We start from the raw sequence: 17514 nt of genomic DNA on the forward strand, positions 1-17514 counted from the left end.
ACACCTGGACATTGTGATCCTGGGAAACCTGCTGTGGCAGACGCTGCTCCAGAGGTCCCTTCCAAACCCTTCCATGCTGGGACTCTGTAACTCTTGTTTGACAAACACCAAGTGCTGAGCTTTTCAAAACTAATTACAATGAAATAAATAACAAAAAATACGTTGGGCCACTGCAGACACCTGGCTCTGCTCTACCACTTCTGAACAACCAGGCTCTAAACAATCAGCTTCATCTCTGATAGCCTCTCGTATGAAACCGCTTTGGAAGCAAAGCTTCCCATACAAACACAGGGAACAATGCAGAGTTTTCTACCTCAGTACAACCAAAATTCAATGTACTGAATGAAGGCTTTGAATGTGTCTCTTCAGTTATCCTTTTCTCACTTTTCCCTCTGCTTGTACCTACCTGACAAGGACATTAAGGTGTTATTGATAACGTACAGCCAGGTGCACTTGCGAGGAAATAACTGAGGAAAGAAAATGATTCCATTAATAAAAACACAGAGGAATTCCCACCAATGGCTTTCTCTGCCTGCTCCACCTGCACCACCATCCCTGCAGGGATCAACACTGGAGAAGCCCCCAGCTCCAACTGCTGCTTCCCCTTTAATTCACTCTTTTGGACACTGCTTAGCCACTTTCTCTGTCGGAAATAGTTTTCATTTCTTCCCTGCTCTACACCTGGAACTTGCAAAAGTCGATTTTTGCTTTAGTTTTCAATTAGCACCATGGATCTGAAGTGGGACAACTGGCAAGGCAGGGATATCACAGATAGAACGATCCAGCTTGCTCAGGAATGACAGGCAGAAAAAGAAGGCTACCATGGCTACAGAAACCTACTGAACCACACAAAAGCCAGGAGAGAGAGAGAGGAAAAAAGAGACATCAGAATTTCTGAGCAACTGCCATTTTCAGCACCTGCCAACACTTCCCTTCCAAGAACATTCTGCAACTCCTGAGTCTAAAAAGACAGATTTAATAACACTGTGGATTTATGAGGTGGTTTCAGAAAGGGTTTGAGAGCCCAGGGAAAGAGAAGCAAGTGTGTATTCATTTGTGATAACAAGGCCAGCTGAATTAAATGGCTGAGAGCTTCAGTAACAGCCAGTGGAGAACCCATATGCCATCTAGTGGAGATAAAGTGGAGGAGAAAGGGCAGGTAGTTGTCTCCAGAAAGAAAGGCGTTTTAGTAACGAGCTCCTTGAGCAGCACTGTTGCAGAAGCAGTAACCAAAGCATCGGCTAGGTGGGGGAAATATTCATTTTCCACTTCCATTTCTAGCTCTGATACAAACCACTTTGTGCCACAAATCCTGATCTCTCATCTACCCTCTAATCCTCACCATCCCTCTTGACACCAAACATTCTTGCTTCAAAATGTCCCCAGATCTGTGTGTTCAATACACCAAAAGTCACCTGTTCCATTGTTGCTTCGTGAAGTTCATTCAAATTCAAAGTATAGATGCCTTCTTCTGTGCCAAAGATAATGTACTGATCTAAACAAACAAAGAGAAACGGATGATGCCACCAGCTCATCACCACTTTGTCATCAGGTGGGTTTAAAATACAAACCTCAGAGAGCTTTACCTTTAGTATCTGGGTGTATCCAGGACGTGGCACAATTAATCTTCAAAGGACAACCATCAAAGACTTTGGAAAAACAGGCTCCCATCTGAAACACCACCAAAAGTGAAACCTGACATAAGTTTACAATATAAAGCATTTTCTCTGCTGGCATTTGCCCACCTAGCACAGATCTGGACACACCACTGCTCTCGTTTAGACACAAACTTATCTGCCCCCAAAGCCTTCCAAATCTTCTCACAGGTCCACTAAGAAACATTGTAAGATATGATATGAGAATATAAAAATGATGTGGACCATTTTAAGTACCCACTGTGTAAGAACAATGCTGAGTGCTTATAACAATGACACATGAAGGGGAAAAGCGATAACGTTGAAATACTAACACCCTCTTACATCACTGTCAGCTCTCTCCCTTGACAGAATCATTTGGTTTGGAAAAGACATTTAAGATCATCAAGTCCAACCATTCAGCACCAAGGCTGGTGCTCAACCATGGCCCTCAGCACCATATCTCTGTGGCTTTTAAATACCTCCAGGCAAGGGGATTCAACCACCTCCCCATTCCAGTGTTTGAGAAGCCTTTCAGTGAAGAAAGGGTTACTAAGCAGGGGTTGCCATTGGAGGTCACAACTCAGGGATCCAACCATTCACATCCAGACCAAATGGTGATAGGAAGTTTTTAAGAGAAGGAAACAAATATTATGGATTGAGTACATGAAAAGTAACTGGTTACACACAGAAAGTCTACACATGCCACAGAAACACAGAATGGTTTGGGTTGGAAGGGACCTGAGAGATCACCTAGTTCCAAACCCCCTGCCATGGGCAGGGACACCTCCCACTATGCCAGGTTGCTCAAGGCCTCATCCAACCTGGCCTTGAACACCTCCAGGGAGGGGGCATCCACAACTCCCCTGGGAAACCTGTTCCAGTGTCTCACCACCCTCACTGGAAAGAATTTCTTTCTAATCTCCAGTCTAAATCTCCCCTCTGCCAGCTTCAATCCATTCCCCCTCATCCTATCACTACAAGCCCTTGTAAAAATTCCCTCCCCAGCATTCTTGTAGCCCCCTTCAGGTACTGGGTAGGCTGCTCTAAGGTCTCCCTTCTCTTCTCCAGTTTGAACAGCCCCAACTCTCTCAGCCTGTCTCCATGTGCCCTGTCCTGCCACGACAGCAGGTTTCCAATAACTGCTACTGCCAATGAGATTTCTTACCAGCACCTTTGGTGTTGGAGGCAAACCATTGATTGCTGGCTTCTGTGGAAAGAAAGGAAGATCATGAAATTCCTGCCACACATGATATGAAAGTAGCAAACCCAACAGTGAGGTCAGGCTGAGAGTTGCCATACTCACAGGAAAATCTCTTTTCTCTTTTTTACGTGGCAGCTGAGGGATTTGTCCAGACCCTTCAGCATTTTCTTCAATGAGTTTCAGCATCCCTTCCCCATTTCCTGAAAAGAAGCCCAGACACATTTTGTAGCTCACTTGACACAGCTGCTGTCCTATTCTCTTTTCTCCCCTGTGTCTCACAGGGGTGGAGAAGTGAACTCTGAAACTTCCATCTACACTTCTCAGGTAGCTGAAGCCTTCCAAGGACAGCTGGCCACCCTCCCACATGCTAAGCCACACTGGAATAAATGCTTTTTGTTGTCCAAATCAAGAATAAAGCTGTGGCAAGATCCTTGCAGATGAATCCCCCTGCACATTTGTTGGTTTTATGCTGTTCCTGCAGGGAACAGGAATGGTATGACTGGCTGAGAGTCCTTCTTCAGGGAATAATGTTTCCACCATGGGTGATACCTCTAAGAACCAGCATCCACAGAATGACAGAATGGCTTAGGTTGGAAGGGACATCAGAGATCATCTATTCCAACCTCTATTTCATGGTCAGGACACCTCTCAACTAGACTTGGCTGTCAAAGGCCTCACGCAGTCTGGTCCTGAACACCTCCAGGGAGGGGTCATCCACAACCTCCCTGAGCAATCCATCTCAGAGTCTCACCACCCTCGTACTGAAGAACTTCTTCCTAAAATCCAGTCTAACCCTACTCTCCCTCAGCTTAGAACCATTCCCCCTGGCCCTGTTGCTAGACACCCTTATGAAAAGTCTCTCTCCAGCTATCCTGTAGGTTCCCTTCAGGTATTGAAAGGCAGCTATAAAGTGCCCCCAGAGTCTTCTCCAGGCTGAACAACCCCAGCTGCCCCAGCCTGTCCTCATAGCAGAGGTGCTCCAGCCCTTGGATCATCTTTATGGTATCATAGTATCAGTCAGGGTTGGAAGGAACCAAAAGGATCATCTAGTTCCAACCCCCCCTGCCATGGGCAGGGACACCCCACACTAGATCAGCCTGGCCAGGGCCTCATCCAGCCTGGTCTTAAGCACCTCCAGGGACGGTGCCCCAACCACCTCCCTGGACAACCCATTCCAGGGCTTCACCACTCTCATGGTGAAGAACTTCCTCCTCTGGTCCTCCTCTGGACTTTCTCCAACAATTTTGTGTCCTTCTTATGATGGGGACACCAGAATGGGATGTGGTATTTGAGGTGGGGTCTCACAAGAGCAGAGTAAAGGGGCAGAATCACCTCTCTTGACCTGCTGGCCACACTCCTCTTGATGCAACCCAGGAGGCTGCACCTCATCATCTGCTTGCACAGAAAACCACTAAAATGTGCTGCACACAGCTGCCTCTAGTCCAGGTTTCCTTCCAGAGGAAGCAAGGCACCTTTAGGACATGTAACACATTTACCTAGGTCGCTGTATCTAGCTGTGAGCAATCCAGGGCTGCTTATGCTGCTGGTCATTCCAACTGAAGAAGAATCAGTCTGAGCTCCACAAACTGGGATGCTTTGTCTCCTGTGAGCTGGTGGAGCTCTGTTCTGTGCGTCCGGGAAATGTTTTATGGTCTGACATTTCTCATCCTCTGGAAGGCTTTCCTCAGGGTAACTGTTTATTCTTGGCTGCAACAAACCACAGAGGTGGAGGTTACCTGCGAAATGGCACCTGGAAGAAGGAACTTCATAGCATCATAGTACAGTTTGGGTTGGAAGGAACCTTAAAGGTTATCTAGTTTCAACCCCCATGCTGTGGGCAGGGACACCTCCCACTATGCCAGGTTGCTCAAAGCTTTGTCCAACATGGCTTAGAACATTTCCAGGTTTGGAGCTTCCATAACCTCTCTGGGAAACCTCTTCCAAGGCCGTGAGACTAGTTTAATACAAACCAGGCTGCTTCTAGACACACAAAACCCACATTGGTCTTTGAACTGTCTATGAGAGATTCCTTGTCAGATGGAAAATCACAGCAGCAGGCAGAATGCTGAACAAGAGGACATCCCACACAGCATGCTGGGGAAAAGACCTACAAGTCACTTTGTCTAGGGTAGCCTACAAGGCTGCAAGTCCGCAGAGGCTGAGATGGTACAGACTGCAGGTCAGCATAAAATAGGAAGCTGCCCAAAGTCTGCTAGCAAATGGAATTTAACAGAGTTTATTACCTGCTGAGAGCATCAGACAAAGGTGCTGCTGAGGCTGCACAAGCAGGGCTTCGTGGAATAGAATCACAGACTGGTTTGGGTTGGAAGGGACCTTTAAAGGTCATCTAGTCCCTGCAGTCAGCAGGGACATCTGCAACTAGAGCAGGTGGCTCAGAGCCCTGTCAGAATCACAGAATGATAGGGGCTGGAAGGGACCTCTCCAGATCATCTAGTACAACCCCTCAGCTAAATCAGGATCACTTAGGGCAGACCACGCAGGCACGTGTACAGGTGGGTTTGGAATTTCTCCAGCAGAGGAGACTCCACAACTTCTCTGGGCAGCCTGTTCCAGGGCTCCAGAACCCTCACAACAAAGAAGTTCTTCTTGATGTTAGGTGAAACTTACTGGGTTCCAGTTTGTGTCCACTGTCCTTCATCCTACCACAGAGCACCACTGAAAAGAAACGGGCCCCTTCTCCATGGCCCCCAACCTTTAGCTCTTGCTGAGCATTGATCAGATCCCCTCTCAGGCTGCTCTTCTCCAGGCTAAACAGCTCCAGATCTCTTAACCTTTCCTCATAACAGAGATGTTCCAGTCCTTTCATCATTCTTGCAGCCTTCTGTTGGACTCTCTCCAGCATTTCCCTGTCCCTCTTGAACTGGGAAACCCAGAACTGGACCTTATACTCCAGATGTGGCCTCAGCAGGGTAGTAGCAGCAGTAGAAGAACCTCCCTCAACCTGCTTGCCACGCTCTTCATAATGTACCCCATTGGCCTTCTTGGCTCCAAAGGCACGTTGCTGGCCCATGAATAACTTCTTGTCCACCAAGATTCCAAAGTTGTTCTCCAACATGTACAACCTAACCTTGAATGTTTCCAGGGATGAAGCATTTACCCCCTCTCTGGGCAAGCTGCTTGCTGCTTGTAATTCCTAAAGCCCACCAGCTCTTACCTTTGGAGGTAGCGGAGGCGGTCCAGCTCGCTTTAGTGTTGATCTACAATGAGAAGGTGCAGCATTGTCTTAGTCAAACCACCCACACAAACAGAATTACTGGAGAACACAGACTGCCAATAAGACAAGCAAGATGCACAGGAAGGATGGGTCACAGCTTTTGCACTAACAGGGTTAAACTGCAAGTCCAAGAGTGAGGGGGGAAAAGCACGTTAATTGTGTTAGAAGTGGTGGGGCTTGACAAACTCCTGTGCTCTCAGAAATGCCAAGGTTACAGAGCAACCTCTGATGAAGGCTACTGGAATTTAGCAAAGAAATGTACATTCAGAGACTAGTTTGGTGCACTTTGCAGCTTTCCTTCTGGATCAAACCAATGTTTGGGCACAAGAGGAGCTGCACATACTCCACCAGAGCTCTGCAGGAATATCTTCACATCCTGTCTTTACCAGGCTTGGCTGACGATCGATGGATTAATCAACACAGCATCTGCTTTAGAGCATTAAGCACTCAAAGACAACCTCAGGAAGGAGAGGGAGGGGAGGAAGCATTGCTCTGCAGACATTCTCCTGAGGATCAGCTGAACAGTCAAGCATGTATTAGACCTCTGAGTACAGCCAGCCCTCCCTTTTTGATGAGTGGCAAAGCTGCCTGCAGCACTTTAAGGGAAGAGGTTTTGCCAGAAGGCTGCCTGCTTTAGCGAGCGCCACAGGGGGTCAAACACAACTGCACAGGAAGGAGGTCCACTCACTCTTCAATATCTTCCATCCCATCGCCACATTTTGTAAGCAGTCCCCTAGGTGAAATGTTCATACGATTAAGAGCTCTGTGCCGAGGTTGGCCTGTGCGACTAAACCAAGTGGTGATGTCATTGGTTTCACAACAAGCACCTCCCAGCCCTCTTCAAAACAAAGCACTTCCCTCTCCTACTCACTGCACTGAGCCCTTTCTCATTTCACAGAATCACAGAATTGGTTTGGTTGGAAAAGACCTTTGAGATCGTAGAGCCCAACTGTTAACCCAGGACTGCCTGGTCACCATGAAACCATATCCCTCGGTACCACATCTACGTGGCTCTGAAATCCCTCCAGGGATGAGGACCCCACCGCTTCCCTGGATAGCCTGCTCCAGGGCTTGACAACCCTTTTGGAGAAGGAGTTGTTCCTCATGTCCATCCTAAGCCTTCCCTGGCACAACTTGAGGCTATTTCTGCTTGTCCCATCTCTTGACATTTCATACAGATTGACAGATTGCACTGGGTTGGAAGGGACCCTCAAAGATCATTTTCTCCAACCCCCCTGCATTCAGCAGGGACATCTCCAAATAGATCAGGCTGCCCAGGACCACACTGAGTCTCATTTTGGGTATCTCCAGGGACAGGGCCTCAACCACACCCCTGGGCAGCCTGTTCCAGTATTTCACCACTCTCACTGTAAAGAACTTACTCCCGATATCCAACCTGGATCTGCCCTGCTCCAGTTTCAAACCATTGCCCTTCCTCCTATCACTACAAGCCCTTCTAAACAGTCCCTCCCCTGCCTTGCTGTAGTTCCCTTAAGGTACTGGAAGGATGCTCTAAGGTCTCCCTGGAGCCTTCTCTTCTCTAGGCTGAACAGCCCCAATTCTCTCAGCCTGTCTTCATAGGAAAGGTGCTCCAGCCCCCTGATTATCTTGGTGACCTCCTCTGGACTTGCTCTAGCAGGCCTATGTCTCTCTTGTGGTACTTGTATCTCTCTTAGGTTGGACATCAGGTGAAAGTTCTTTACAAGGAGAGTGGTGAAATACTGGAACAGGTTGCCCAGGGGTATGGTCGAGGCCCTGTCACTGGAGATACTCAAGATGAGAGTTGATGTGGTCCTGGGCAGCCTGATCTAGCTGGAAGTGTCTGTGCTGACTTCAAGGGGTTTGGACAAGATGATCTTTGAGGGTCCCTTCCAACCCAATGTAATCTGAGACTACCAGTCACCATTCACTCTGATAAAAGTCAAAGGGCAGGAAAAGTGAGAACCCCCCAGCAGACATCCTCCCTGTACACCCCTGGCATTCCTCAGAACTGCTGGGCCAGAGGAGCTGTGCATTTCCTGTTTATCTTTGCAACTGGAAGTGGTTTCCAAGTAAGCAGCATGGATTCACCATCCAGTAACTTTATGCCTATCTTTTCAATCCTAAGTCTGCATCTATTTACCCAGCTATAGCCTGGAAAACATTTGCTACAGCTACATTAAGTCTGGTTTTAATACACCTTGGTAATAAGGCTACAGAAACAGAATCAAAACAAGAAATCACTTTGACAGGAGGAGTTTCCCTCCCTCCCTGCTCTTCAACCCTGCAGATTCCAGCTGTCTGCAGAGAAACCTTCAATCTGCAGCTCCTCAGGGTCACACAAACAAAGCCTGAGGAGGAAGGAAAGGACTTGCTGTCGTTACTGCAGGACCTAAAAAGCCCACCCTAAGCTTTTACTACAATGAGAGTGAGAACAAAAAAGAGGTTGAACTTAAAAAGACCCAAGCATGGGTGATGTCAGTGACACAGCCAGCTTTCCAGGGGGCTGTAATGTCAGCTGACAGCTTATGCAAGGCTTTATCTGCAACAAAAAAATAAAAGGAGGACAGAAACACTCACTGTCTGCTGCTCAGTTCCACATGAAGATGGGAAACAGGCTCTTCAGGCTGAGCAATTATTTCAACTCAAATACCATCTTTCCTAACATATGTGCAGCAGCATTGCTGAACTTCCAGGTTCTCTGCAAATCCAGACTGTCTTTAAAGGCAGAATGCAGTATTTTGCAGCAAAAAGGAGCCACAAAGCTAAGAGATCCTAGTCCCAGCTTGGACAGAGCTCTGCTCCCTTACTTCAGGCCTGCTTTATCCCAGGGGAGCTCAGTCACAGCACTTCTACACCTACAACATTTCAGCCCAAACAGGACGTGACTGTATTTGAGATCAGGCAACGCACAGCAGTTGTGAAGCTGTTCTGAGTGTGCTGCAACACAGAATCAGAGAACTGCTTTGGCTGGAAAAGACCTTAAGATCATCAGGACCAAACATTAACCTAACCACCACTAAACCATGTCCCTCAGCACCACATTTCTGCATCTTTTAAACACCTCCAGAGACGAGGATTCAACCACCTCCCTGGGGGAGCCTGTTCCAGACTTTCCAAACCCTCTCAGGGAAGAAGTTTCTTGTAATGTCCAACCTAAACCTTCCCTGATGCAGCCTGTGGGCATTTTATCTCATCCTGTCACTTGCTACTTGGGAGAAGAGATCAAGCATCATCTGGCTCCAACCTCCTCTCAGGGAGTTGTAGAGAGCCAGGTTTCACCTCAGCCTCCTTTTCTCCAGGCTGAACAACCCCAGTTCCCTCAGCTGCTCCTCACCAGACCTGTTCTCCAGACCCTTCACCAGCTTTGTTGCCCTTCTCTGGACAAGCTCAATGTCCTTCTTGGAGTGAGGGGCCAAACAATGGACCCAGTACTCAAGGCATGGTTTCACCAGTGCTGATTACAGGAGCACAATGACTTCCCTGCTTCTGCTGGTCACATTATTGCTGAGCCAGGCCAGGATGCTGGTGGCCTTTTTGGCCACCTGGGCACACTGTTAGCTTATCTTCAGATGGCTGTCAACCAATACCCTTTTCCACTGGGCAGTTTCCAGCCACTCAGCCCCATGCCTGGAGTGTTCACAGGGTTTTTGTGCCCCAAGTGCAGGACCCAGCTCCTGGCCTTTTTGAACCTCATTACATTGGCGTCAGCACACTGATCCAGCCTGACCAGGTCCTTCTGTAGAACCTTCCTACCCTCAAGCAGATCAACACTCCCTCCCAGCCTAGTGTCCTCTGCAGACTTACTGAGGGTGCCTCAATCCCCTCATCCACATCACTGATAAAAATATTACAGGGAACTGGTCCCAGCACTGAGCCTTGGAGAATGCCTTCAGAACAGCTTTCTCCTTCCCTTTCTTGCAAGGCCCAGACTGCAGGTCTGTGAACATGCAGTGTTACAGGACGCCACAACCACAGCCACAGCTCAGAAGTGCAAAGCTGATGCAGGATCCTGAATTCAGCCTTTGCAAGGTTTCAGCTTTGCTTCAGAAAATTGCCTTTGGCTGCATTATTTCAGTGTGCTGGACATAAACTTACATTTCCTCTTCCATCTACAGCTGGGGAGCAACAAATAACTTACACCAAATTCTGCTGCTGGTTAAAAGGGCTTAAACCCCACTCCCTAAGAGAATGACCAGCCAACTGCAGAAGGAGGGCTCCTTTCATTTCATAAGTATTAAAGTGGATTAGGTCTTATGGCTTAATTTTCTACCATAGTTCAATTTTTTCTTGCTTAACTCTCAAGTCACAGAAATAAAAGATGGTTTTAATCTCTGTACTTACTTGCTGCTTCCACCATCAACAAAAGGGTTCCAATGCGAAGCGAAGTCAGCACCAGCTGCTACAACCTGAAAAAGCAGAAATTGTCGTTTTTATCCCCCTGTGCAACTGAAATACCTTAGCCACAGCATGTGAAGATGCCTGGGAGATTGCCAAGCCCTCCAGAATGACCCATAAGCAGTAAACCCAAGGGAAATCTAATCTGATTGTAAAGCAACGACTGAAAAATTATCTTCTTAAGACTTGGATTTACAAGCAGCACCTGGGAATGGTTTATAGAATCTCAGAAGTGTTTGGATTGGAAAAGGCCTCTAAGATCACTGAGTCCAACCTTCAACCTAAGACCACCATGGCCACTAAACCATGTCCCCAAGTGCCATGTCCACACTTCTTGAACACCTCCAGGGATGGTGACTCCTCCACCTGGGTTTAATGCCAGTATCAAGTGGTGAAAAACTCAGTATGGATTTTCTACTCAGGGCACTTCCAAGATTCTCCCAGGAAGAGAACATGCTGCAGTGACCTTCAAACTCGTATGAGATGCCATAAGCAGAGCTTGGGAGCATTCCTGTTGCTAGACATGGTGTGGAGGGGACCTCACTGTTAATTAAATGTGGAGATCCCATCAATCACACTCAAACCCGAGATGAACTGGTACCCACCTGGTGGAAAAACAGGAGAGGGGCTTTGCTGGAGCGCTGAGCACTGATGTCTCCAAACCCAGAGTAAAGGCAGCTGCTGCTGTTCACAGCAGTTACTAAAAAATGGAGCCTTTGTGTACATGGGCACATCCTAAGCCCAAGGAACATTAATTAGCTGATGTGCCATAAACTGGTGAGGGCTGGGACAAACAGCAGCAGCTCACAGGGGCAAAGCCGGCTGTGTGCAAGCTGGAGGCCTTCCAAGAAACGAGCAGCAAATAAACTCTGGTGCTGGGAAGATCAGGGACTCAAATGCTGAGAGGCCTCTTTACATCATCAAATTAATTGTTGTTGGTTTCATTTTTTCATCTGAGCATGACCCTGCACAAAGCAGGGAGGGCCTTCTTAAGAATACAGCAACTGTCTGGGGACCTAGAGTGGTCTTCTGATGATACTTCAGAGACATTCTACTTAGTTGAACCACAAAAGAGTGAAGAGATGATGTTGATTTAATGAAAGGAAAACCCCACACTTCTCCTTACCATTTCATCCCGAGCTTCTGTTTCTTTCCGGAGAGGGGGCTCAAACTGCAGCTTGTCAACTACAACACATAACAAATTCAAACTTAACACACACAAACCTTCTTTTAATTTGCAGTTCACGGCACAATTTATCCTCAATTTATTACACACAGCTCTCCTCCAGTGCTTACTACAGTGAAACACAGGTTGTAACAGATCCAAATGTTATGTACACAAGACTGAATCTGCCTACAAAATGCAACCAGCATTTAAGTATCAGCCTTATTGTCTAAATATTGAAGTTTGCAAACATGAAACCCACAAGAAACAGACCGACAGCAAATGCCAGAAGTACACAGAGCTGCAACTGCCTAACCACATGTTACTGTTAATGCATGAGAGAGAATAAAAAAGGCTTTTCAACAACAAGCTTTCTAAAAGTGTGATGTAGGAGATGCAGAGGAGCAGAACACGTTCAAACTACAGAAGATGCTTGTTTGAACCTGGAGAGTTAGCTTTTTCACCCTCAAAATTTCAACTTAGATCCAAGTAAGTTACCTATTAACATAGTTTTTGGGGAGAAAAAAAAGGCATTATGTTACCATGCACCCTGGACAGAACAGCTAATCACAGGGTCAAGAAAGGGTTTCACAGGATTCATAGAATGGTTTGGGTTGGAAGGGACCTTGAGAGATCGTCTAGTTCCAACCGCCCTGCCATGGCCAGGGACACCTCCCACTATGCCAGGTTGCTCAAGGTCTTGTCCAACCTGGCCTTGAACACCTCCAGGGAGAGGGCATCCACAAACTCTCTGGGCAACCTGTTCCAGTGTCTCACCTCCCTTACTGTACAGAATTTCTGCCTACTATGCAGTCTAAATCTCCCCTCAAGTACAAACTGCTAAGCTTTTTCTGTATTTTCTCGTCACACCGTGACACTCAGTGCCCTCATGTGAAAGTATGTCTTCCTAATTATCAACTCACTCTCATTTCCTGATGCTTGCACATTATCAGTGGTTTTGGCCTTCCAAGTAATGCTGCTTGCTCTGGAAGGAATCACAGACCTGAAAGGCCCACGCAAGGTTTGCACATAACTTTGTCATGCAGCCATGAGATGGAAGGAGACAAAAATAGCTAAGTTTGAGTGATTTTGGAAAAGTATTCTTGAAGATTGATGTGTACCAGAATTACAGAATTCCAGCAGGATGGGGCTTGGAAGGGACCTCTGGAGATCATCCAGTCCAGGGTCGCCATAGCAGCTTGCCCAGGATCACAATGTCTAGGTGGGTTAGGATTGTTTCCCCGAAGAAGGAGACTCCACAACCTCTCTGGGCAGCTGCTCCAGAGCTCTGCCATCCTCACACAGAATGAATTTCTCCTTGTGTTCAGATGGAACCTCCTGGGTTCCAGTTTGTGCCCATTGCTCCTTTTCCTGTCACTGGGCACCAATAAAAAGAATCTGGTCCCATCCTCTTGGTCTATGCCCTTTAGCTATTGACCAGCACTGAGAAGATCCCCACTCAGGCTGCTCTTCTCCAGGCTGAACAGCCCCAGGTCTCTCAGCCTTTCCTCCTCACAGCGATGCTCCAAGCCCCTCAGCATCTTTGTAGCCCTCTTGCATTGTGCTGTTTTTTCTGATTTTGTTTCTCAGAAGTGCCAATGCAGTAAAGACTTTCCAGAGAACACAACAAAAGAATGACACCAACATCCTCCACTGGTAGAACCAAACCAACAGCACAGAAGAGGCAAAGCAGATCCGGCACTCACAGTTGATCTCCGACGCTGTTCTTTCCGCCCTAACGTTCCTGTTCGTGGATCGAATCGTATGGCGGACGATGGCGTGAGGCTGCAAGGGCCAGAAACAGAAAAGCTGAGGAAAACAGCATGGATTTGTTGGATCTGAATCCACAACCAAACCAACAAGGAAGGAGAAAGAAGAATTCTTGCAGTCATGCACTGTACCCACCTTTGTTGCAGCCTCACAGTTTGTGCACAGGATCCTTCTATACACTCACAGAACAGAGTCACAGGATGGTTTGGGCTGGAAGGGACCTTTGAGATCATCCATTTCCAACCTGGCTTTGAACACTTCCAGGCATGGAGCCTCCACAACTTCTCTGGGTAATGTGTTCCAGTGCCTCACCACTCTCATGGAGAACAAGTTTTTCCTCATGTCTAGCCTCAATCCATCTTCTTCCAGTTTGAAGCCATCACCCCTTTTCCTGTCACTCCATGCCTCTGTAAGAAGTCCCTCTCCTGCTCTTCTGGAGCCCACTTCAAACACTGGAAGCTGCTCTAAGGACTCCCCAGAGCCTTCTTTGCCCCAGGCTGAACACTCCCAACTCTCACAGCTGGTTTTCATGGGAGAGGTGCTCAAGCCCTCAGATCACCTTCATGGCCTACTCTGGACCAGCCCCAGCCTTGCAGAGCCCATGCACAGCACCCTACTCTAACCCCAGGGTGTAAGTTTGACAAGTGCTGTGGCAGTATTTCCTGGCTTCTCCTGCCACAAATGTTGGGGTAATGTTCCATCAAGCTGCAAACTCACCTTCCCAAAGCAGGTTACTTAAACTGCAATTTTACCTAAAGACAGAAAATAAAAGATGTTCTCACCTCAAAGTCATCGTCATCAACTTCACTGTAGTGTGTATGGTTGTCAGGATTATTAACTTTATCCAACAGCTCAACTGCTAAAGATCTTGAAAGACCAGGCTGCCCAACAAAGCTATGCTGGAAGTGCAGAAAAGAGCAAGTTAGAACACGCCAACTGCTATGTAACATTAATAAACAGCCAGTGTGGAATGCTACTGAATCCTGAAGCTGCTGCTAAGCCATGTCCCTCAGCACCACATCTCTGCATCTTTTATTAAACACCTCTAGGGATGGGGATTCAACCACCTCCCTGGGCAGCCTGTTCCAGTGTTTGAGAACCCTTTCAGTGAAGGACAGAAGTACTGTCCCACACAAACCTCCTCTGGTGCAACTTGAGGCCATTTCCTCTTGTCCTATCACTTGTTACTAGGGAGAAGAAACCACCCTCCCTTCACTCCAACCTTGTTTCATGGAGTTGTAGAGTAGCAAGGTCTCCCCTCAGCCTCCTTTTCTCCAAAACCAGATACATGAACAACACTAAATACCTTTGCTTTCTATTTAGGTGACAGGTCAGTGTCTATGCAGCTATATCCAAGAGGCTGAGACACTCACTTGCACAGAATCACAGAATGTCAGGGGCTGGAATGGACCTCGAAAGATCATCTAGTCCAACCTCCCTGCCAGAGCAGGATCACCTATGCCAGATCACTCAGGAAGGCACCCAGGCAGGTCTTGAATATCTCTGGAGAGGGAGACTCCACAAACCCCCTGGGCAGCCTGTTCCAGTGTTCTGTCAACCTCACAGTGAAAACTTTTTTCCCCTGTTTCCATGGAACTTCCTATGCCTTGACTTCTACCCATTGCCCCTTGTCTTGTCATTGGGCATCACCAAGCAGAGCCTGGCTCCATCCTCTGGGCACTCACCCTTTACATATTTATAAACATTAATCAGGTCATCCCTTAGTCTGCTCCTCTCCAAGAGAAAGAGCCCCAGCTCCCTCAGTCTCTCCTTGTAAGGAAGATGTTCCACTCCCTTAATCATCTTTGTGGCTCTGTGCTGGACTCTTTCAAGCAGTTCCCTGTCTTTCTTGAACTGAGGGGCCCAGAACTTGACACAACATTCCAGATGCAGCCTCCCCAGGGCAGAGCAGAGGGGGAGGAGAAAGGGCAAGGCTGAAGAGAAAACACGAAGCAAAGCTCTGCAATTGTTCCCTCCAAAAATCACATAAAAACCTTGCAAAAACTCTTGCTACACCTGACCAGTGCCTTTCCTTCAGATTTCACCATCCTTGCTGTAAGACCAGAGAAAGACAATGGTTCCAGTTTGCTTTGCTATGGATCTGTTGCCCACTTTGAAGCAAGAGATCCCTTGTTGATGTCACTAAATGTTTTGAGTCACTTACTGCAAGCAGCCTGTCTGCTGTCGGTCTCTTCTTTGGGTTTTTGGTGAGTGCTATTTTGACAAAGTTATGGAATGTTGATGACCTGAAAGAGAAATGGTTTGTGGTTAATTTTCCAGGAAGGTCCTTTGGATTTTAGCATTGTAACTAAACAGACTACAAAAGGATGTGCTCGATTAAAATGTTGCCTGGGTACCTCATCTCAGCCCTTGAATAGTTACACTTCCAACTTAACAAAACAGGACAAACCCATCATGTGATTAATGGAAAACCTTTCAAACAGGTAATAAATCAAACAGAGAATAAATCAAACACGGAGAGATCTGTTTCAACTTTTTCCATCTGCAACTGTTAGGGAATTAGGTCTCAGAAATCAGAATGATGAGGTACGCACCCAGCAAACCCTTACCATCAGGCAATTTACCAGATTACCAGTTTTACTGGTTTTGGCTACAGGCAAGAAAATAAAATTCACTGTTCTAGACAGACTCAAATTACTCTTCAAAACGTTTTGTGGCTATTTTCAGCACAGCTTAGGTGCCTGTGCTGTATCTCCTCTTTTTTCATCTGAATTACGATTTGATGTTGTGACTAGACCTACAATTTCTCAACCATTTTTATGTCTCTCTTGGGGGCAATATCAGCTCAAGCCTTCTTGTCTCTCACATGACATTACAAAACACATTTCCTCTTTCAGCCTCAGCATCTGAGAAGGCAGCACTGGAGAAGTAAAGTACATTGGCTGGGGTGATGCTGAGCAGTTTCAATACAGGAAACATGCACTTAGCAGTGTTTTCTCCCTTCCTCTAGCACACATCTGCCCACTCAAACATCTCTAGATGAAAAGACTGCACAGCAGCATCACAAGCAAAATCATCCTGCATATCAGAATTGGTTTGAGGCTCATAAAAATATTAGCAAGTGTGGTACAAGATCCTGCAGGCACTGGGAAGCATCACAGGATGAAGAAACCATGGGAGGATTAAGTGATTACCTGTCCCCACTGAGAATTGCAAATGCCCTATAATAGGAATTAAGGGGGAAGAATAAAAACAACTTTTCTTCCTAGAACACACAAAGAGGACTGAAGAAGGGAGATTTCATTTCCCCCTGGATCACTGGCAGAGATCTATTTACTTAGGTAGGGCTGTCCTGTCCCACACTGCTGGCTTTCTGCCGCATCAGAAGAGTCATAAAATCACAGAATGGTTTGAGTTGGAAGTGCCCTCACGCATCATCTAGTTCCAACCCCCTGCCACGGGCAGATGTCTGCTGCTGTACCTTAAACCTTTTGTTTGCCTTCAGACACCTAAAACCCAGTGAGCTGTCTCTTAGGAAGGCTTCCTGCAGATGAAATCACCTCTTAAGCTCCTGAGTTAAAAAGCAGCACACATGATTTTTCACTGCCTCCTTTCTGCAGTCATGACAAATTTTCACACATTATCTACAGAACACTGAACAAAGGGAAGAGTTGAACCTACCACTTTGCTTTTTCCTTTAGCTTTGGTGGTTGAAAATTACTTTTTGACATTAAAAACAAAGCCCTAGAGGTGAAGGAAGAATAATGTTATTATATGGCTGAAAAAATAATCATTGTTTTCATTCCAATATCTAAACAGTTTAATACTTTATGGTAAGAATCATAAAGGTGAACCTGGATACTGTGTTAGAGGACTGACAGAGTAAAGTTCTTGATTTTCTTATCTTTAAATAAACCTTTTTTATCTCCATGCATAATCCTGTTAAACATAGGGCTACAGCTCCTCTAGTGGTTTACTACACTTACTTTTAATCACGTTGTTGATGACACCACAAAGTGGTGGTGCTAAATTAGCAATTTAAGTGGTAATTTAGATTCTAAATTTAAGTCTGAGGCTTCAGACTCGTCTGAAAATCAGCTACAGCTCACACAAAAAAAGTAGATGACTGATGAAGGAATCCTAGTGTGAGCTTCTGAGCTATGGAGAA

At 46.6% G+C, this 17514-nt stretch overlaps 1 protein-coding gene across 1 annotated transcript in view; it reads right to left on the reverse strand.

The window, feature by feature from the left end:
• MAP4K5 (mitogen-activated protein kinase kinase kinase kinase 5) overlaps positions 1-17514 on the reverse strand; it is an 88940-nt gene that overhangs the window by 13963 nt on the left and 57463 nt on the right. Inside the window, exons 11-24 of the mRNA XM_054161639.1 lie at positions 17028-17090; positions 15550-15631; positions 14168-14284; positions 13322-13400; positions 11577-11635; positions 10397-10461; positions 6762-6806; positions 6014-6056; positions 4335-4545; positions 2941-3038; positions 2803-2844; positions 1587-1671; positions 1416-1495; positions 407-467 (exon numbers count right to left, since the gene is read on the reverse strand). Coding sequence (XP_054017614.1) covers positions 407-467; positions 1416-1495; positions 1587-1671; positions 2803-2844; positions 2941-3038; positions 4335-4545; positions 6014-6056; positions 6762-6806; positions 10397-10461; positions 11577-11635; positions 13322-13400; positions 14168-14284; positions 15550-15631; positions 17028-17090 — 1130 coding nt within the window. The remainder of the gene's footprint in view (positions 1-406; positions 468-1415; positions 1496-1586; positions 1672-2802; positions 2845-2940; positions 3039-4334; positions 4546-6013; positions 6057-6761; positions 6807-10396; positions 10462-11576; positions 11636-13321; positions 13401-14167; positions 14285-15549; positions 15632-17027; positions 17091-17514) is intronic.

Source organism: Dryobates pubescens, chromosome 5, assembly GCF_014839835.1.
Source record: "Dryobates pubescens isolate bDryPub1 chromosome 5, bDryPub1.pri, whole genome shotgun sequence".
Lineage (NCBI taxonomy): Eukaryota > Metazoa > Chordata > Aves > Piciformes > Picidae > Dryobates > Dryobates pubescens.